Genomic DNA, 19,653 nt, shown 5'->3' with positions numbered 1-19,653 from the left:
CAAGGTAAAAACTGTTCCCATTAATTAATGGTACAAGGACTAGGGGACACAAATTGAAGGTTTTGGGCAAGAGATGCAGGGGGAATATGAGGAAGCACTTTTTACGCAGTGGGTGGTAATGACCTGGAACTGTCTGCCCACAAGTGTTGTGGAAGTGGAGACAAACAATGACTTCAAAGGGAAATTGGATGGCCATTTGAAGGAAATAGACTTGCAGGGCTACGGGATCGAGCTTGGGGACTGACTGGCTGTGCGGAGAGCTGGCACATCCTCCTCCTGTGCCGTCTGTGGCTCTGTATAATCTATTTGTATGCATTCTAGGCAGTTCAAAGGTGAATGGGTCATCTAAGTCTATGGGACTGAGATGGGTAGAAAGGGAGGGATTCAACCACAGTGCAGCTCTGAGATAATTAGAACTGAAAGGTGCATTAGCTTGTGTTTCAGTCCAATGGTTAAAATGCTTTCCTTACAGCCACTGCTGTTTGAGCAAACTAGTTTCAGAAGATCAAGTGAGGTGTGTCTTCTGGGACTGACTTGAAGAGAAATAAAATGCAGGGAGCACAAGACCTAATAGATCGGGTGATGTCTTTGCAGGATCGGAAAGGTGCAGGTTTTGGTTTATGGGGAAAACCAGGTCTGCTTAATGAGAAGTACAGCACACTGTTCTAGGAAGAAAAGGCACATTAAATACGCTAAATAAAAGCTTACCATAAATTTACAAAATACTGATGGGCGAGTTGTGCGAGTGTGAGAGAGACGTGTCCATCACAATTCCTGTTTCTAGAATTCATGTTCAAGGTGAAATTTTGATTTTAAGATTGTAACACTGTAGAATTTTCACTCTTAACCCACCTTCAAGACAATCTTGCCATTCAATAAAAATAATTTAATTTTGTTTATCTACTCAATTGGTCATTTTAATTTTATTCAAGAAATGTTAACCTTTTATCGTTATCTTTGAATCCTATTTTGAACCAAATAAATGCTTTTTCCTAATTGGGGCCAGATTTGCTGGGAAGGTTAAGAGTTAATGGGAACTCTGAAGTGGTTAGCATGTCTGCTGTGACTATTTGAAGGTCAAACCTAATTCTGTGATTTTGTTCAAAGTGCAGTAAAGCTGAGAGCGCTGTTCATTAAATGGTGCTGAAATTTGTGCAGATTAACTGTGGGCAGATGCAGCATACAACTGAGCAGTTGCACAGCTCTCTAGGGAAAAATTGTATGCATTCTCACATTTTGAATGGAATTATAAATTAAAAGGTTGTGTAATGGAGCCCAACCTGAGTTGTAGTTTCTTCTGTTTTTCTAAAGTTATTTTATTTTGTCACTTGTTTATGTTTTGTTACTTTTTTTGGCTTTTGTTTGGAAAGGTGTAAAGAAATAATAACACATTACGCTGTGGCAAAGTTGAAATTCTTGAATTTTAACTGCCGGTAGCAACAAATACAAATATCATATTTAAGAACCAACAATCGACGGTCTGGATTTTAAGGAGTCCTCGACATCGGGATCGGGGGCGGGGGGGTGGGGGGGTGCCTGAAGATGGCCCTGGATGGGGCCCGCCATGGATCACGACACCGGGCCTGGCCCAATCCTCCCAGTGGTGGTGAGGCAGTGTGGCAGCCCCTTACCCTGCCCGGCGACGGGACCACAATTAGCATATGCAAATGAATAACATTATTATATTTACTTGTACTTACCCTTAATCTTAATGGCCTGCTGTGATCTTCGGCCCGGCGGCCAGCACTCCTGCACCTTCGGATCCTCATTTGGGGAAACGAGGTGCAACACTGGTGGGGAGTGGGGAGGAGGTAAGTTTATCAGTGCGGGGTGGGGGGTTTGTGGTTGGTGAAACGGAGTCAAATTAACGTCATGGGTGTAAGGGATGGTGGGAAGGGTTGTACTTTAAACCTTGTGCAGTTTGGGGGCGGGCGGAAGGTCAGATGGTAAAGGTAGGTGTTTTGTGGGGGGAAGGACAAATAGTTAATTTGATTGTTGGGGCTTGGAGAGGGACAAGAGAAATATATTTATGTAATTTTATTGAATATTTCTTTAAATAAGCTGGCTGAGTGCCCTTTAATAATGGCATTGGCACCTGTGCACAGGCAGCTGATGCTATTGCTGGGGACGGACGGCCCGCCCCCTTCACGAGATCGAGGGTGGGATGGGCCCGCCCCGGCTATTTAAATGAGCCACCGAGCTTGAGATTGCAGCGGCTCTTTGGTGAAGCTCGCCACCGATCTACTTATAAAATCCTGCCCGATGTATATATTTTGATTTTCACAGGGTGAATATTATGTTTGTGCTTTCTGAGCTAGTAAAGACTATAAATTTTAGTGATCTTATCTGGTAAAGGGGAAATTGAGGTAATAATGATTTCAAATTCACAGGATTATTGAGGTTTTGATAAGTACATTTATAGCTGATTGACACAAAAACCAGGTCAAACTAAAATACGGTGTACTGAAGCACCTTAACCATTAATGAAGGATGCCTTAAAACATTGATGTGTGATTTTTATGAACAACCCAGCATATCAGTGAATTTACATGCTAATCATATTGATTATTGTGCATTTTGAACCACCCTTAAATGAAAAGTGCAATGCCATTATGATCTGCTCTTAAGGTTAAGATACAAGACATAAGTATCATCCTTGGTGCAGTTTTCTTATTTGTGAACAGTCAGATATTAAGCTGTTTATTTTTTTTAAATGTTGAAAGGAATACCTGCATTACATTTACGATAGCACAATAACACGTTATGCAAAGCATTTAAGTTGTTTCAGTAGTGAACTACTTTGAGTTCAGTGACTGACTGTTCTTGCATAGGTAAAAGCTGCTCTACTTCACTGAAGTTCCACAAATCAATCAAGTTAATGCCCAGTTCATCTGTTGTTTCGTTTGACGGCATTGGTTGAGAGAGGAGTGTTGGCTAGAGCACCAAGAGAGTACATCACACTGTAGGGACCTCTGTTTAATGTCTACATGTGTATATAATCTGCATTTCAGCATGTTTGACAAAACAGTGAATGTTCCAACGATAGCACAGTTAAAGTTTTGGTGCGGGTGCTGCTTTAATATTAAGTACAACAGAAAAAGTGTCTTGATCATAAGGTCTTTTGGAGCTGTGTCTGATGGAGATCTGCTTAATCGATTGATGAATCCTAATCTGCTTCATTTATTCATAAATCCAAGAATGTCAGCCTTTCAAGTTTGCTTTTATACTACATCCAGAATTATGTGTCTGGATTGTCTTTCGTAGATTTTTGTTGCTGTTTGTGCAATCATGTTTCTAGAAGTGATGATGAATCAGTAATAGTTAGGGAAATACATGACCCATTCCTGTTTCAGCTGCCCTGCTGCCTCTTTATAGACATCAAATTAAATTCACAGACATGGGAGGGAGGATGTGTAACATGTAAAGAGCAAATGTGCCCTGGATATCAGAGGTGGCACACAACCAACTAAATTTGTCAAACTGCACATTTGTGTCAGCGTAACAAAGCCTATTTTTTAATAATCAGCATAAGGTATGTACAATAGGTTGTCAGTGAAAAGATATTTGAAATGGAAATGTTTAAATAATTTGGTTCTTGCCCCAAAATTACAAATATCTCTTATTTTACTTATTTAAATGATCTTCCCAATTACTGTTGATCATTAATATGGCAGTGCCATTAATCTTTCTGCAAAATGACTATTTCTGTTGTCTTGTCATTGTAAAAGGAAATTTGAGAGCTTTGAAAGCTATAAACCTGAATCAATCATGATAGTACTTTAATTCATCATTTTTTTAAAAATTGCATGCAAAAACAAACCTATCTGTAAACCATGACAATTACACACTACACACGTTGGGCTGAATTTTACTGGCCCCTGACACAAGGGTTGGTGGCGGGGGGCCTGGAAAATGCCACTGGGAAGGCCTGCCACACGCCTGAATGCTAGGAAGGGCCCACCCCATATTACCGGCGGTGGCGGCAAGGCCTTGTGGCAGCTGCCCCACTGCTCGGTGATGCGGCCGAAATTTAAATATTCTAATATATGCTAATTAAGGAATAATTACTTACCTTGTCACGCTGGCAGTCCCGCTCCCATATTCCGGTTGGTGGCTGGCACTCACGCGCCATCCGATCCCCGACCAGTGAAGCATGGCGGAACATCAGTGAGGAGGGGGTAAGTTTTCAGCGCGGGGGGAAGGAGGGAAAACTATTGTGATAGGGGAAGGGGTTGAATGTGAAAATTAACCTTCGGGGAGCGGGAAAGGTCGGGATCGCAAGGTAAGTTTTTTTGCGGGGCTGGGGGAGGGCAATTAATAAATTATTTAGTCATTGGGAGAGGGGCTTGATTCATGAAATCTAGAACTATATTTGTATCATGAATATATCTTTAAAAATTCAAATGTAATGAAAGGGCTTGAAACCCTTTAAAAATGGTTGCCAGGGATGGAGTACCCATCTCATCCATGTGATCGGGGGAGCGGTCCGCCCCGTCTATGTAAATGAGCCGCTGTGTCTAATATCGCGGCGGCTCCACCGAGTAAAAGCCGCACGTGCAGGCCACCATCTTAGAATCTTTCCGCTGAGATCGAGGGCGAGCTAGTAAAATTCAATCCATCATATCCTGTGATAATTATTTTCTATTTTACTCTTGCCATGTGGGCATTGCTGATATGCCAGCATTTATTGCTTGTCTCTAGTTGTCCAAACTGTGTGGCTTGCTGGCCACTTCAGAGGGAATTTAAGAGTCCACCATATTGGAAATGGAGGATTTGGTGGCATAGTGGTAATGTCACTGACCTAATATTCCAGAAGCCCAGTGTAATGTCCCTGGGACACAGGTTCAAATTCCACCATGGTGGCTGGTGGAATTTGAATTCAATGAATTAATTTTTTTTAAAACCTGGAAATACAGGCATAAGAGTACAAAAACAAGGAAGTTATGCTGAACTAGTTCTCCCTCAGTTTGGAGTATTGTGTCCATTTTCAAAAATGTCTATTCAAAAACTTGTAACAGAGCTCACTATGTAGTCTTAGAATTCAAAGTTACTTAATTCAGTTGTGTTGGTTAACTTGTTATTTCAAGCACAAAAGAGTTGTGTTTTCGCTTAGTTGCTTACTTTGAATTACTGAAAATCTTGATTATTTGGTACAAAAATTACTTTGAATTGATAAAGAGCAGACTTCAATGATTGGCAGTAGTTTAGTTCTCTGGATACGGGAAAGGTGCCAGTGGATTGGAAAAAAGCTAATGTAACGCCCTTATTCAAAAAGGGAGGCAGAAAGTAGAAAACTATAGACCAGTTAGTTTAGTTTAGTTTAGAGATACAGCACAGAAACAGGCCCTTCAGCCCACCGAGTCTGTGCCGACCACCAACCACCCATTTATACGAATCCTACACTAATCCCATATTCTGTCCCTATATTTCCCTACCACCTACCTATACTAGGGGCAATTTATAATGGCCAATTTATCTACCAACCTGCAAGTCTTTTGGCTTGTGGGAGGAAACCGGAGCACCCGGAGAAAACCCACGCAGACACAGGGAGAACTTGCAAACTCCACACAGGCAGTACCCAGAATTGAACCCGGGTTGCTGGAGCTGTGAGGCTGCGGTGCTAACCACTGCGCCACTGTGCCTTAGTGCCCAATTCCCCTCCAAGTCATCATTCAACAGGCAGGTCAAATACATCCGAAAAGGTTTTGGTTCAAGGCTCCTTATAAACTAAGGGCTCAATTTTACAGCCTGCACCACCTCCCCCCGCCCCCCCCCCCCCCACCCCACCGACATTGGGGATCGTGGCGGGGTGATGGCCGGAAAATGCCTCTCACAGAGGCTCGCCATGGGCCTCAAAGTTGGGAAGGCCTGGCCCAATATTGCTGGCAGCGGCCAGGCCTTGTGGTGGCCCCCCCTCCGCCGCTTGGCGACAGGATCAGAATTTACATATGTTAAATTATTAAAAGAAAGAAACTAATTACTTACCCGCTCCCACCATCTGTTCCGGTGCCATATTGGGGCTGGTGTCTGGCACTCCTGCACCTTCTCCGACCAGAGATATAAGGCAGAACACTGGTGGAGAGGGGGGAGCAGGTAAGTTTCTCTGTGTTTGTGGGTGGGGTGGGGGTGGGGGAGCAGCATCAGAGTAATTTAATTTGTCTATGTGTAAAGTTTAAGGTTGATGAACATTGTGGGGGGGAAAGGTCAGGAGTGTTAGGTAAGTGTTTTGCAGAGGGAGAGGGCAGATTTTTAGTTCCATTGTTATTGGGGGGAGTGGCAGAGGGTCAGGATGAACTTCTTTCATTTTCTACAAACACTAGCTTTAAAAATTTAAGTTGTAATGTAGGGCTCGAAGCCCTTTAAAAATGGTGTTGGCGCCTGTGCAGTGTCACCTGACGCCACTGCCAGGGAGAGACTGCCCGCCCCCTCCACGTCATTGGTTGGGGTGGGGTTGAGGGGGCGATCAGCCCCGGCCTTTTAAATGGGCCGCCGCACTGAATACCGTGGCGGCTTTGCGACATGTGGTCTGCATAGGTGGACCGCCATTTTTGAAACTCGCCACCGAGATTGGCGGCGAGCTTATAAATCTTAGCCCCGAAGTGTTCAGGAATCTCTCTTAATCATTATTAGAATTTTATGTATATTAAATGTTTGTATTTCTTCTTTAGGCTATGCATTTTATTTTTACGTGTCAAAATGTCTGCCTTAAATGCTTAAAGAATGTTGGTTTTATTTTCCTAAATAAGACCAGCATTATTAAATTATTCAGAATATTAAATTTTCCTCTTTTTCTTCCATAGGCTGCTCTGGTCGGAGGAACAACAATGATAATTGGCTACGTATTGCCAGATAAAGAGATTTCGCTTCTGGAGGCCTATGAAAAATGTAGAAATCTAGCAGATCCCAAGGTCTGCTGTGACTACTGTCTTCATGTTGGTGTAACTTGGTGGGGACCACAGGTAGGGGTGTATTTTACACTCTATATAGTCTAGTTTTTCAGAAATGTTTTTGTGGCTGAAGATCAACTAATAAACATAAATAAAAACAGTAAGTGCTGGAAATACTCAACAGGCTTGGCAGCATCTGCGGAGAGAGAAGCAGAGTTAACGTTTCAGATCTGTGACCTTTCATCAGAACACAATAAACAAACAATCTGGGAAGCAGAGCTAATGCTGAAGGTGTGCTACAGAACACTAGATCAGAATAAGAAGGCAGGCTTAATTCTATGAAGAGATAAGAGTATGTTACAATAAGATTAATAAAGAACGTGAAACAATTTAGTGTAAATGCCAAAATAGTTTAGGGTTTGAGTTTATTAATGTAGTCAAGTCCTGCCTCTTTACTCAGGACATCAGAGAAGTCACAAAAGCAGCTCACATCTTGGCTTGGTAATAGTTTTTAACTTCAGATTCAGTCTTTCAAGCTGCTTCTGTATGTGCATCCTTCTTTGCGTGCTAACTAGGTAATTTCTAGTGAGCTGAGGTATTGAACAGAAGACTTACTGGTTCTTTCAGGTGGCCTCAGGTTGACTCCGAAACACGGTAAAGACTGGCTTATGACTGGATATGAAGAATCACAGGAGATGGGACATGCTGACAGATAACAAGAATTAGTCAGACACTGAAAGTCCTGATAGATTGAAAGAAAACTAACATGCCATCCATTTACAAAAATATAACAAAATTGAGTTGAGCAATGACAGACATACTAGGTTTTCTTTATTACCTAACAAAGTAGTGGAATCAATTTACAGGAGTAAACTTCAGGATTACCGATATGATCTCAATAACTATAGAAGTCTAAAGCACAGAATGAAACCATTCAGCCCAGTGTGTCTATGCTAGCTCTTTGTTAAAGCCACCCAAAAGTAATGCCACTGCCCTGTGATTTCCTTATATTCTTGTGTATCCTCCGTTCAAAATATCTTTCCAGTTTCCTTTAAAAGATGCAGTAGTCCCTCCCTGAACCACTTCCTATTACAAAACATTCCTTGCTCCCAATAAACCCTCATCTCTTATTTAACAGCTTTTAAATTGATGATACTCCAACCAAAGAAAATAGTATTTCCATTTTGACTCCAATAAAACCTTCATCAGTTTTGAAATTTTGATGAAATTTCCCCTTAACCATCTCTATTCAAATGGAAATAGTCCCATTATCTTGTCTCTTATAACAATATGAACCTGGTATCTAAAGAAACATCCTGCCTGGCCAATCTGCTTCACTATTTTCTTAAAGTCTCATTCCAAGGTGAAAGCTGTGTGATTCAGTATACCTAGATTTTCAAAAAGCTTTCAGCAAAGTTCAAAATGAAAAATTGTTACTGGGAATTTTTTTAAAAAAGTATGGAAGTAGAGAAGAAATTGGCTGAAGGGTAGCAAGTTTGGTTGATGAAAACAGAATGTGCTGGAAATACTCAGCAGGTCTGGCAGCATCTGTGGAGAGAGAAACAAAGTTAACATTTCAGGTCTGTGACCTTTCATCAGAACTGGCAAAGGTTAGAAATCTAATAGGCAAGTGAAAGGGGGGTGGGGTGGGGGGGAAGACGAACAAAGGGGAAGATCTGTGATAGGATGGAGGACAGGAGAGATTAAAAAACAAAGATGTCATGGAACAGAAGGCAAAAGGAGTAGTAATACCCATAGTAAAAGATAAAGCATTTGTCCAGAGTGTTAATGGCAGAATAGTGAACAGCTCTGTCTGAAAGCAAAAACATGAAAAACAAGTTTAAGACTGGCACATGTAAACAAAAAAAATGAAAATGGCAGTCATGGGCTGAAGTTGTTAAACTCAGTGCTGAGTCCAGAGGGCTGTAGAGTGCCTAATCGGAAGATGAGGTCCTGTTCCTAAAGCTTGTGTTGAGCTTCACTGGAACACTGCAGCAGCCCGAGGACAGTAATGTGGGTGTGAAAGCAGGAAGGATGAAATGAAACTGCAGAGCAAGACAGCTTTGAGCTAAAGTGAGTCAATGCTGCTGGAGAGAGAGGTTGAGTGTGTACATGTGGCAGCGCATGGCACTGAGTGTGAATCTCGGGTTACGATGAGAACAGCAGTCCGAGGAACGTTATATGTGTTGGATATACCTATAATCCTGGGTGTATTCAAAACATGAGGGATGGAACTTCAGTTGGATCCACATGGAATAAGTGGGAGCCAGAGACAGTCACCGAGGAAGGAGATGTGGCTTGGAAAGCGAGTTTTGGTAGACACCTTATCGAACATCAAGAGGGAAATGGAAAGCAATGAAGGTGAGCAAGGTAATGCAAGTTTGGTTACTAGTTGGCGGAATTATGTCAAGGAGGTGGAGAAAACAGTGTCCCAGGGATCTGTTTTGAGAACCTTAGTGTTTCAAATTTACAATCACAACTTGGATTCAGAGTCTCACTGCAAGCTGGCTAAATTTTCAAACAGTGCCAAAAGGGTCGCAAGTGGAAATCAAATCTGAAAGGTCAGTCATAGTACTATTGTGAGGTAAGTAAATTATATGTCAACTGTCAAATGGCACATGAAATTCAGTACAGATGGAATTAAAATAGTGCAAGTGGGACAAAGATAAATCATATGCACTCCGTAAATGGGGCTGAATTTTATGAGTGCGCCGCAAATTGCGGCGGGGCTGTCTTCAGGCGTGGATGCGCCGTTGCTGAGCCCCCGTGCTATTTTGCACAGAGGCTCATTTGAATGGAGGGTGCGGCCTCTCAGGCCATGGCAACGGCATCCAGCATCATCACGCAGGCGCTGGTGCCATTTTTAAAGGGCTTCAGGTCCTTCAGATACACTCAAATTCTTAAAGGTGCCGGCGCCCAGAAATGACACACAAAATTGCAGAGATACTTTCAATCCCCTTTCCAACCCCCCACTGAGTTATCAATAATATAATAACTCATCCCACCCCCCAGAAAACCAATCCCCTTTCCAACCCCCCGAACCCCCCCCCCCCCCAACTTCAGCAACTTTGACCCTCAAACCCTTCCCACCATCCCCACACCCAACTGGAGCAGTTTTCCCCCTCCCCCCACACACCCCATCCTGAAATTTTCACCCCTCCCCACCAGTGTCATGCCTCAAAACTCTGAATGGAGTTCTGAAAGCGCATGAGTTGTGGCCGGAATATCGAGGTGGGATGACCGCTGGGACAAGGTCAGTTGATTTGCCTTTATTTTACTTCATTTTAATATTTAAATGAAGGCGCCGCCACCGAGCAGCAGGGGTGGCCGCACCGAGGTCTCGCTGCCCTTGGTAAAATGTGGCAGGCCCTTCTTGGCGTTGGAGATCCTGGCAGGCCTCTCCCAGAAGAATTTTCTTGGCCCCAGATGCCAGAGGGCTCATAAAATTCCGCCCATGATGTTTGAAATAGCTACGGGTGAATTTGAATGATCTGACATGCTAGCAGATTCTGTGCATAGAGGATTGGAGTAATAATAAAGCAAATAGAATTCCGATCTATATAGACAGTATAGTTGGAAACAGGCAAGAGGAAATGACCATAAGCCCCCTTGACAACTGCTCAGGCCATTTACTTGGCCCTTTCCTGGATCATAAACTGCTGTTCCCGTACCTCAGGAAGAATCCCCTCTCCCTCTTACCATACTGCTGTTTCATATCACCTGGAATAGAGAAGACTCCTCCTCGTCCCATGGTAGGACTCCTTTGAAGACCACCAACATGCAGATTTAAGCTACGAGCAGACATAAATATATTTAAAAACAAAAAGTGTTTCTTCAGAAGTAGTCAAGTTAATAATTCTGGTCCCACAGACTTATTCCTGGAACTTCCATTGTCTCTAGACAGCTCTGGGATGAGATCGGCATTGTTTTGCTGCACACAAGAACAGGACCAAAAGAGTGCCTATTTTGAGTGTGTCTATTTTGTAATATTGAGTCCTGGCAGCAAAGATGTTAATGTCACGGAGCAAATTTCTGGCTGTATCTTGTCCCACTCAATCATGAACCCTGTCTTCACTGACTTACACTGACTCCCATCCCCTACATGTCCAATTTAGCATACTTGTCTTTAAATCCTTGCATAGTTTTGCCTCCACTCTATCTATCAGCTGCACAGTCATCCTTTGAATACTCTTCGTCGGACGCTGGCCTCTGGTGCATCCAAACACTTGCAACAAAACTTTCAATTACCTTGGTCTTACTCTGTCCTTACTTGGCTTTGTATCCATCTTCCAAACACCTATCTGTGAACGATGTTTTTTACATTAATAGTGCTATGTAAATACAGGGTGTTGTTTTGTCCTTTTTATATTAACAATGAACATTTTACTCAAACATAATAGTTATGAAATCTATCGATGTGTTGAAAAATAAAGCTTATTGTAAATTTAAAAAATCATCTGCTTCGCTCTAGTAGATTTGGGGAAGAGTGATGTTCCTATACCCAGGTTGCACTCTGAATGTAAAGAGATCTGACTGAAATGACCCTGACCCTGGTAGTCCCATCGTTTCAGCCTATTCTTGCCCAACAGATCTTTTTTTTTGTCCCATCTTGACGTTTTTTTCCCCTCGTCCAGTCTCTTCCAACCCACTTCAGTGACTCATAGGAAAGTAGAAACAGGAGTAGGCCATTCAGCCCATCGAGTCTGCTGCGCCATTCATTGTGATCATGGCTGATCATGCACTTCAATGCCTTTTTCCCACACTATTCTCATATCCCCTTATGTCATTTATATTTAGAGATCTGTTAATCTCTGCTTTAAACATACTCAATGACTGAGCTTCCACAGCCCTCTGGGGTAGAGAATTCCAAAGATTCACAACCCTCTGAGTAAAGAAATTTCTCCTCATCTCTGTCTCAGTGGCTTCCCCCTTATTTTGAAATTGTTTCCCCTGGTTCTAGACTCCCCAGACAGGGGAAACATCTTGGTTGCATCTACCCTGTCTATCCCTTTAAGTATTTTGTAGGTTTCAATGAGATCACCTCTCAATCTTCAAAACTCTAGAGAATACAGGCCCAGTTTCCCCAATCTCTCTTCATAGGACAGTCCTGCCATTCTGGGAATAAGTCTGGTGAACCTTCGTTGCACTCCCTCTGTGGCACTAATATCCTTCCTAACGTCTTCTTCTTTGGCCTCCTTGTCTCGAGAGACAATGGGTAAGCACCTGGAGGTGGTCAGTGGTTTGTGGAGCAGTGCCTGGAGTGGCTATAAAGGCCAATATTAGAGTGACAGACTCTTCCACAGATGCTGCAGAAAAAATTGTTTGTCGGGGCTGTTACACAGTTGGCTCTCCCCTTGCGCTTCTGTCTTTTTTACTGCCAACTGCTAAGTCTCTTCGACTCGCCACACTTTAGCCCCGCCTTTATGGCTGCCCGCCAGCTCTGGCGATCGCTGGCAACTGACTCCCACGACTTGTGATCAATGTCACAGGACTTCATGTCGCGTTTGCAGACGTCTTTAAAGCGGAGACATGGACGGCCGGTGGGTCTGATACCAGTGGCGAGCTCGCTGTACAATGTGTCTTTGGGGATCCTGCCATCTTCCATGCGGCTCACGTGGCCATGCCATCTCAAGCGCCGCTGTCTCAGTAGTGTGTATGTGCTGGGGATGTTGGCCGCCTTGAGGACTTCTGTGTTGGAGATACGGTCCTGCCGCCTGATGCCAAGGATTCTCCAGAGGCAGCGAAAATGGAATGAATTGAGACGTCGCTCTTGGCTGGCATACGTTGTCCAGGCCTCGCTGCCATAGAGCAAGGTACTGAGGACACAGGCTTAATACACTCGGACTTTTGTGTTCCGTGTCAGTGCGCCATTTTCCCACACTCTCTTGGCCAGTCTGGACATAGCAGTGGAAGCCTTTCCCATGCGCTTGTTGATTTCTGCATCGAGAGACAGGTTACTGGTGATAGTTGAGCCTAGGTAGGTGAACTCTTGAACCACTTCCAGAGCGTGGTCGCCAATATTGATGGATGGAGCATTTCTGACGTCCTGTCCCATGATGTTCGTTTTCTTGAGGCTGATGGTTAGGCCAAATTCGTTGCAGGCAGCCGCAAACCTGTTGATGAGACTCTGCAGACACTCTTCAGTGTGAGATGTTAAAGCAGCATCGTCAGCAAAGAGGAGTTCCCTGATGAGGACTTTCCGTACTTTGGTCTTCGCTCTAAGACTGGCAAGGTTGAACAACCTGCCCCCTGATCTTGTGTGGAGCAAAATCCCTTCTTCTGAAGACTTGAACGCACGTGAGAGCTGCAGAGAGAAGAAAATCCCAAACAGTGTGGTTGCGAGAACATAGCCCTGTTTCACACCACTTAGGATAGGAAAGGGGTCTGATGAGGTGCCGCTACGCTGAATTGTGCCTTTCATATTGTCATAGAATGAGGTGATGATACTTTGTAGCTTTGGTGAACATCCGATCTTTTCTAGTAGTCTGAAGAGACCACGTCTGCTGACGAGGTCAAAGGCTTTGGTGAGATCAATGAAAGCAACGTAGAGGGGCCTCTGTTGTTCGCGGAATTTCTCCTGTATCTGATGAAGGGAGAACAGCATGTCAATGGTCGATCCCTCTGCACGAAAGCCACACTGTGGCTCAGGATAAACGTGCTCGGCCAGCTTCTGGAGCCTGTTTAAAGCGACTCGAGCAAAGACTTCCCCCACTATGCTGAGCATGGAGATTCCACGGTAGTTGTTGCAGTCACCGTGGTCACCGTTGTTTTTTAAGAGGGTGATGATATTGGCATCGCGCATGTCCTGAGGTACTGCTCCCTCGTCCCAGCACAGGCATAGCAGTTCATGGAGTGCTGAGAGTATAGCAGGCTTGGCACTCTTGATTATTTCAGGGGTAATGCCGTCCTTCCCAGGGGCTTTTCCGCTGGCTAGAGAATCAATGGCATCACTGAGTTCCGATTTTGTTGGCTGTTCATCCAGCTCATCCATGACAGGCAGAGACTGGGCTGCATTGAGGGCAGTCTCAGTGACAACATTTTCCCTGGAGTACAGTTCTGGGTAGTGCTCCACCCAGTGGTCCATTTGCTTGTGTTGGTCAGTGATTATGTCCCCTGATTTAGATTTGAGGGGGGTGATCTTCTTGATGGTTGGCCCAAAAGCTCTCTTAATGCCATCATACATTCCTCTGATGTTTCCGGTGTCTGAGGCCAGCTAAATATGACTGCATAGGTGTTGCCAGTAGTCATTTGCGCAGCGCCTGGCTGTTCTTTGTGCAGTGCTTCTGGCTGCTTTAAGTGCTACGGATGTTAACTCGCTGGGGGCTTTCTTGTGGTTCAGTAGTGCAATGCGCTTAGCGGCTATGACAGGTTCCAACTCTTCAAAATGAGATTGAAACCAGTCTGCATTTCTCTTCACACGCTTGCCATAGGTGGTCAAAGCTGACTCATAGATGGCGTCTCTGATGTGGGCCCACTTGGTCTCAGCATCCCCTGTGGGAGTGTTTTGAAGGGCTTTTACAAGTGAATTTGGAAATTTCTGTAACAGCTATGGATAAGAAATTCTGCTCGTGTTGATGCGCGGGTGACCCTTCTGCTTGGAGTGATGCAGCTTCTTTGGTTTGAGTCTAACCTTGCTGCACACCGGGGAGTGGTCGGTGTCGCAGTCCGCACTGTGGAAGCTGCGTGTGATTTGAACACTGTTTAAGGAGGCTCGCCTCCTAAGGTAAGGGGATCAAAACTGCACACAGTACTCCAGGTGCGGTCCAACCAAGGTTCTATACAATTGAAGCAAGACTTCACTACTCCTGTACTCTCATCCTCTTGCGATAAAGGCTAACCTACCATTAGCCTTCCTAATTGCTTGCTGCACCTGCATGTTAGCTTTCAGTGACTTATTGACAAGGACACCCAGGTCCCTTTGTACATTTACACTTTCTAATCTCCTACCATTTAAGAAATACGCTGCACATCTGTTCCTCCTACCAAAGTGAATAACCTCACATTTTTCCACATTATATTCCATCTGCCATGTTCTTGCCCACTCACTGTCTGTCCAAATCCCCTGAAGCCGCTTTGCATCTTCCTCATAACACACTTTCCCACTTAGTTTTGTGTCATACGCGAACTTGGAAATACTATAATTGGTCCCCACGTCCAAATCATTGATATGTATTGTGAACAGCTGGGGCCCAAGCATTGATCTCTGCGGTACCCCACTAATCACAGCCTGCCAAAGCGAGAATGACCCGTTTATTCCTACTCTCTGCTTTCTGCCTGTTAACCAGTCCTTAATCATGCCAGTATATTACCTCCTATCCCATGTGCTTTAATTTTGCTAACTAACCTCCTGTGGGGGACTTTATCAAAAGCCTTCTGAAAATCCAAGTGTACCATGTCCACATACCCTTTTATCAATTCTGTTTGTAGCACCCTGAAAAATCTCCAACAGGTTTGTCCAACATGATTTCCCATTCTTAAATCCATGTTGACTATGTCCAGTCAGATCATTATTATCCAAGTGTCTATTTATCCAATTCCTTTCGAATAGATTCTAGCATTTTCCCAACAACTGATGTAAGGCTAACAGATCTGTAATTCCTCATTTCTCTCTCCCTCCCTTCTTAAATAGTGGGTTAGTGAGTGATATTTGCGACCTTCCAAACTGCAGGTACTGCTCCAGAATCTATAGAATTTTGAAAGATGATCACCAATGCATCCACTATCTCCATAGCTACATCTTTCGACACACTGGGATGTAGAATATCAGGTCCTGGGGGCTGATCAACCTTCAGCCCCATTAATTTCTCCAATACAACCTTCTTACTAATACTAATTTCCTTCAATTCCTCATTCCCCCAATCTCTTAGATCTCTAGTTCTGGGAAATTTCTTGTATCTTCCTCAATGAAGACAGACACAAAATAATCACTTAGCTTCTCTGCCATTTCTCTATTCCTCATTATATATTCTCCTGACTCTGCCTGTAATGGACCCACATTTGTCTTAGCCAAACATTTCCTTTTTACATACCTGTAGAAGCTTTTACAGTCCGTTTTTATATTTATTGCTTGTTTGCATTCATATTCTGTTCTCCCTTCCTTTATCAGTTTCTTCGTCCTCCTTTGCTGTATTCTAAAATCCTCACAACCCTCAGGTTTACTCCTATTTCTGGCAACTTTATACGCCTTTTCTTTTTATCTTATAGAATCCTTAACTTCCTTTGTTAGCCACGGTTGATTGCCTTTACTTTTGGGGTTTTTGTGCCTTGAAGGAATGTATAGTTGCTGTAAACTATGTAATATTTCTTTAAAGATTATCCATTGCCTATGTGCTGTCATACCTTTTAATGTATTTTCCCAATCCACCTCAGCTAATTTGCCCCTCATACCTTCATAAGTTCCTTTGTTCGAATTAAACGCCCTGGCTTCAGATTGTGCTACCTCACTTTCAAACATAATGTAAAATTCTATCATATTATGGTCACTCATCCCTAAAGGTTCTTTTACAACAAGAATAATAATTCACCCTTTCTCATTACATAAAACTAGATCCAAATTAGCCTGTTCTCTAGTTGGTTCCCCAACATACTGCTCAGAAAACCATCCCTAACACACTCCAGAAACTCGTTCTCCACAGCATTAGTGCTCATTAGGTTTACCCAGTCTATATGCAGATTGAGGTCACCCATGATTACTGTATTACCCATGCCATGTATTACCTATGCCCCACACTACCACTATTATTTGGTGGCCTATAAACAACTCCTAGCAATGTTTGATGCCTCTTGCTGTTTCTTAGCTCCACCAAAACAGATTCTACAGTTTGTGCTTCCGATCGGAGATCTTTCCTTACTAATTGTACTGATCCCATCCCTTATTTTAAGCGCAACACCACCTCCTTTTTTCCAGTCCTTCCCTAATGTCGAATATCCTTGAATATTCAGTTCCCAGTCTTGGTCACCCTGTAGCCATGTTTGTGTTATGACAATTAGATCATACCCATTTACCTCTGTTTGGGTCTTTAAATCATCTACCTTGTTGTGAATGCTGTGTGCATTCAGGTAGCGTGCCCTTAATCTTGTCGTCTTGACATTAGTCTGCATTCTAAGCCTAGTTGATGCTCGCCTTTGATTTGCCTGCCTTCTAATGTCACTTGCTACTTTTCTACCGTGGAATCTCCCTGCTCAGCATAGTGGGGAAAGTCTTTGCTTGAGTCGCGCTGAACAGGCTCCAGAAGCTGGCCGAGCGCGTCTACCCTGAGGCACAGTGTGGCTTTCGTGCAGAAAGATCGACCGTTGACATGCTGTTCTCCCTTTGTCAGATACAGGAGAAATGCCGTGAACAACAGATGCCCCTCTACATTGCTTTCATTGATCTCACCAAAGCCTTTGACCTCGTCAACAGACGTGGTCTCTTCAGACTACTAGAAAAGATCGGATGTCCACCAAAGCTACTAAATATCATCACATCATTCCATGATAATATGAAAGGCACAATTCAACATGGTGGCTCCTCATCAGACCCCTTTCCTATCCTGAGTGGCGTGAAACAGGGCTGTGTTGTCGCACCCACACTTTTTGGGATTTTCTTCTCCCTGCTACTTTCACATGCGTTCAAGTCCTCTGAAGAAGGAATTTTCCTCCACACAAGATCAGGGTGCAGGTTGTTCAACCTTGCCCGTCAAAGAGCGAAGTCCAAAGTATGGAAAGTCCTCATCAGGGAACTCCTCTTTGCTGACGATGCTGCTTTAACATCTCACACTGAAGAGTGTCTGCAGAGTCTCATCGACAGGTTTGCGGCTGCCTGCAATGAATTTGGCCTAACCATCAGCCTCAAGAAAACGAACATCATGGGGCAGGACGTCAGAAATGCTCCATCCATCAATATTGGCGACCACGCACTGGAAGTGGTTCAAGGGTTCACCTACCTAGGCTCAACTATCACCAGTAACCTGTCTCTCGATGCAGAAATCAACAAGCGCATGGGTAAGGCTTCCACTGCTATGTCCAGACTGGCCAAGAGAGTGTGGGAAAATGGCGCACTGACACGGAACACAAAAGTCCGAGTGTATCAGGCCTGTGTCCTCAGTACCTTGCTCTATGGCAGCGAGGCCTGGACAACGTATGCCAGCCAAGAGCGACGTCTCAATTCATTCCATCTTCGCTGCCTCCGGAGAATACTTGGCATCAGGTGGCAGGACCGTATCTCCAACACAGAAGTCCTTGAGGCGGCCAACGTCCCCAGCTTGTACACACTACTGAGTCAGCGGCGCTTGAGATGGCTTGGCCACGTGAGCCGCATGGAAGATGGCAGGATCCCCAAAGACACATTGTACAGCGAGCTCGCCACTGTTATCAGACCCACCGGCCGTCCATGTCTCCGCTTTAAAGACGTCTGCAAACGCGACATGAAATCCTGTGACATTGATCACAAGTCGTGGGAGTCAGTTGCCAGCGTTCGCCAGAGCTGGCGGGCAACCATAAAGACAGGGCTAAAATGTGGCGAGTCGAAGAGACTTAGTAGTTGGCAGGAAAAAAGACAGAAGCGCAAGGGGAGAGCCAACTGTGCAACAGCCCCGACAAACAAATTTCTCTGCAGCACCTGTGGAAGAGCCTGTCACTCTAGAATTGGCCTTTATAGCTACTCCAGGCGCTGCTTCACAAACCACTGACCACCTCCAGGCGCTTACCCATTGTCTCTCGCGACAAGGAGGCCCAAAAGAAAAAAAAGAAAGAAAATAAGACCTCCTGTTACCAGCTTACTTCCTTCCAATTTGATCTGCCCCTCAGGTTCCCATCCCCTTGATAAGCTGGTTTAAACCCTCCCCAACAGCACTAGCAAATCTCCCTGCGAGGATATTTGTTCCAGTCCTGTTGAGGTGTAGTCCATCTTGTACAGGTGCCACCTGTACCAGAACTGGTCCCAATGCCTCAGAAATCTGATGCCCTCCCTCCTACACAAATTCTCCAGCCATATGTTCAATCAATCAATCCTCCTATTCCTATGCTTAATAGCACATGGCACTGGGAGTAATCCTGAGATTACTGCTTTGGAGGTCCTGCTTATTCATTTCCTTCCTAACTACCTAAAATCTGCTTTCAGGACCTCATCTCTCTTCCTACCTATGTCATTGGTACCAATGTGGACCATGACCTCTGGCTGTTCACCCTCCCCCAGAAGGATGTTCTGCAGCCACTCCGTGATATCCTTGACTCTGGCACCATGGAGGCAACACACCATCCTGGAGTTATGTTTACTGCTGCAGAAACGCCTGTCTGATCCCCTGACTGTCGAATCCCCGATCACAATTGCTCTTCCACTCTTCTTCCTCCTTTTATATGCAGCTGAGCCACCCGTGGTGCCACAGACTTTTCTCTGGCTGCACTCCCCTGAGGAACCATCGCTCTCGCCAGTATCCAAAATGGAAGATTGATTAACAAGCAAGATAGACTCAGGGCACTCCTGCACTGCCTGCCTGGTTCTCTTAGACTGCCTGGCAGTCACCCATTGCCTCTGCATGCATGTTCCTAACCTCCGGTGTGACCACCTCCCTAAACGTGCTATCCACGTAGTCCTCTGCCTCCTAACCTGGAGCTCAAGCTTCTGCAGCTGGTGACACCTCCTGCAGATGTGTTTGTCTAGGACACATGGTGCTTCCATGACTTCCCACATACCGTAGGACGTACATTCCACTTGGCCCATTACCTGTCGTAATGTAACTTTAAAAACTTTTTATTACAATGAGAAGTAAAATAACATCAGTTACTC

At 44.3% G+C, this 19,653-nt stretch overlaps 1 protein-coding gene across 1 annotated transcript in view; it reads left to right on the top strand.

Annotated features, from left to right (window-relative positions):
- The window catches only part of LOC137352415 (dihydropyrimidinase-related protein 5-like), an 85,463-nt gene that overhangs the window by 13,892 nt on the left and 51,918 nt on the right, over positions 1-19,653 (top strand). Inside the window, exon 2 of the mRNA XM_068017788.1 lies at positions 6,801-6,959. Within this exon, the coding sequence (XP_067873889.1) occupies positions 6,801-6,959 (159 nt within the window). The remainder of the gene's footprint in view (positions 1-6,800; positions 6,960-19,653) is intronic.

The sequence above is a fragment of the Heterodontus francisci genome, chromosome 3 (genome assembly GCF_036365525.1).
Source record: "Heterodontus francisci isolate sHetFra1 chromosome 3, sHetFra1.hap1, whole genome shotgun sequence".
Taxonomy (NCBI): Eukaryota; Metazoa; Chordata; class Chondrichthyes; order Heterodontiformes; family Heterodontidae; genus Heterodontus; species Heterodontus francisci.
Note: the sequence above shows the minus strand (reverse complement) of the source record. Positions and strands in the feature narration are given on the sequence as shown.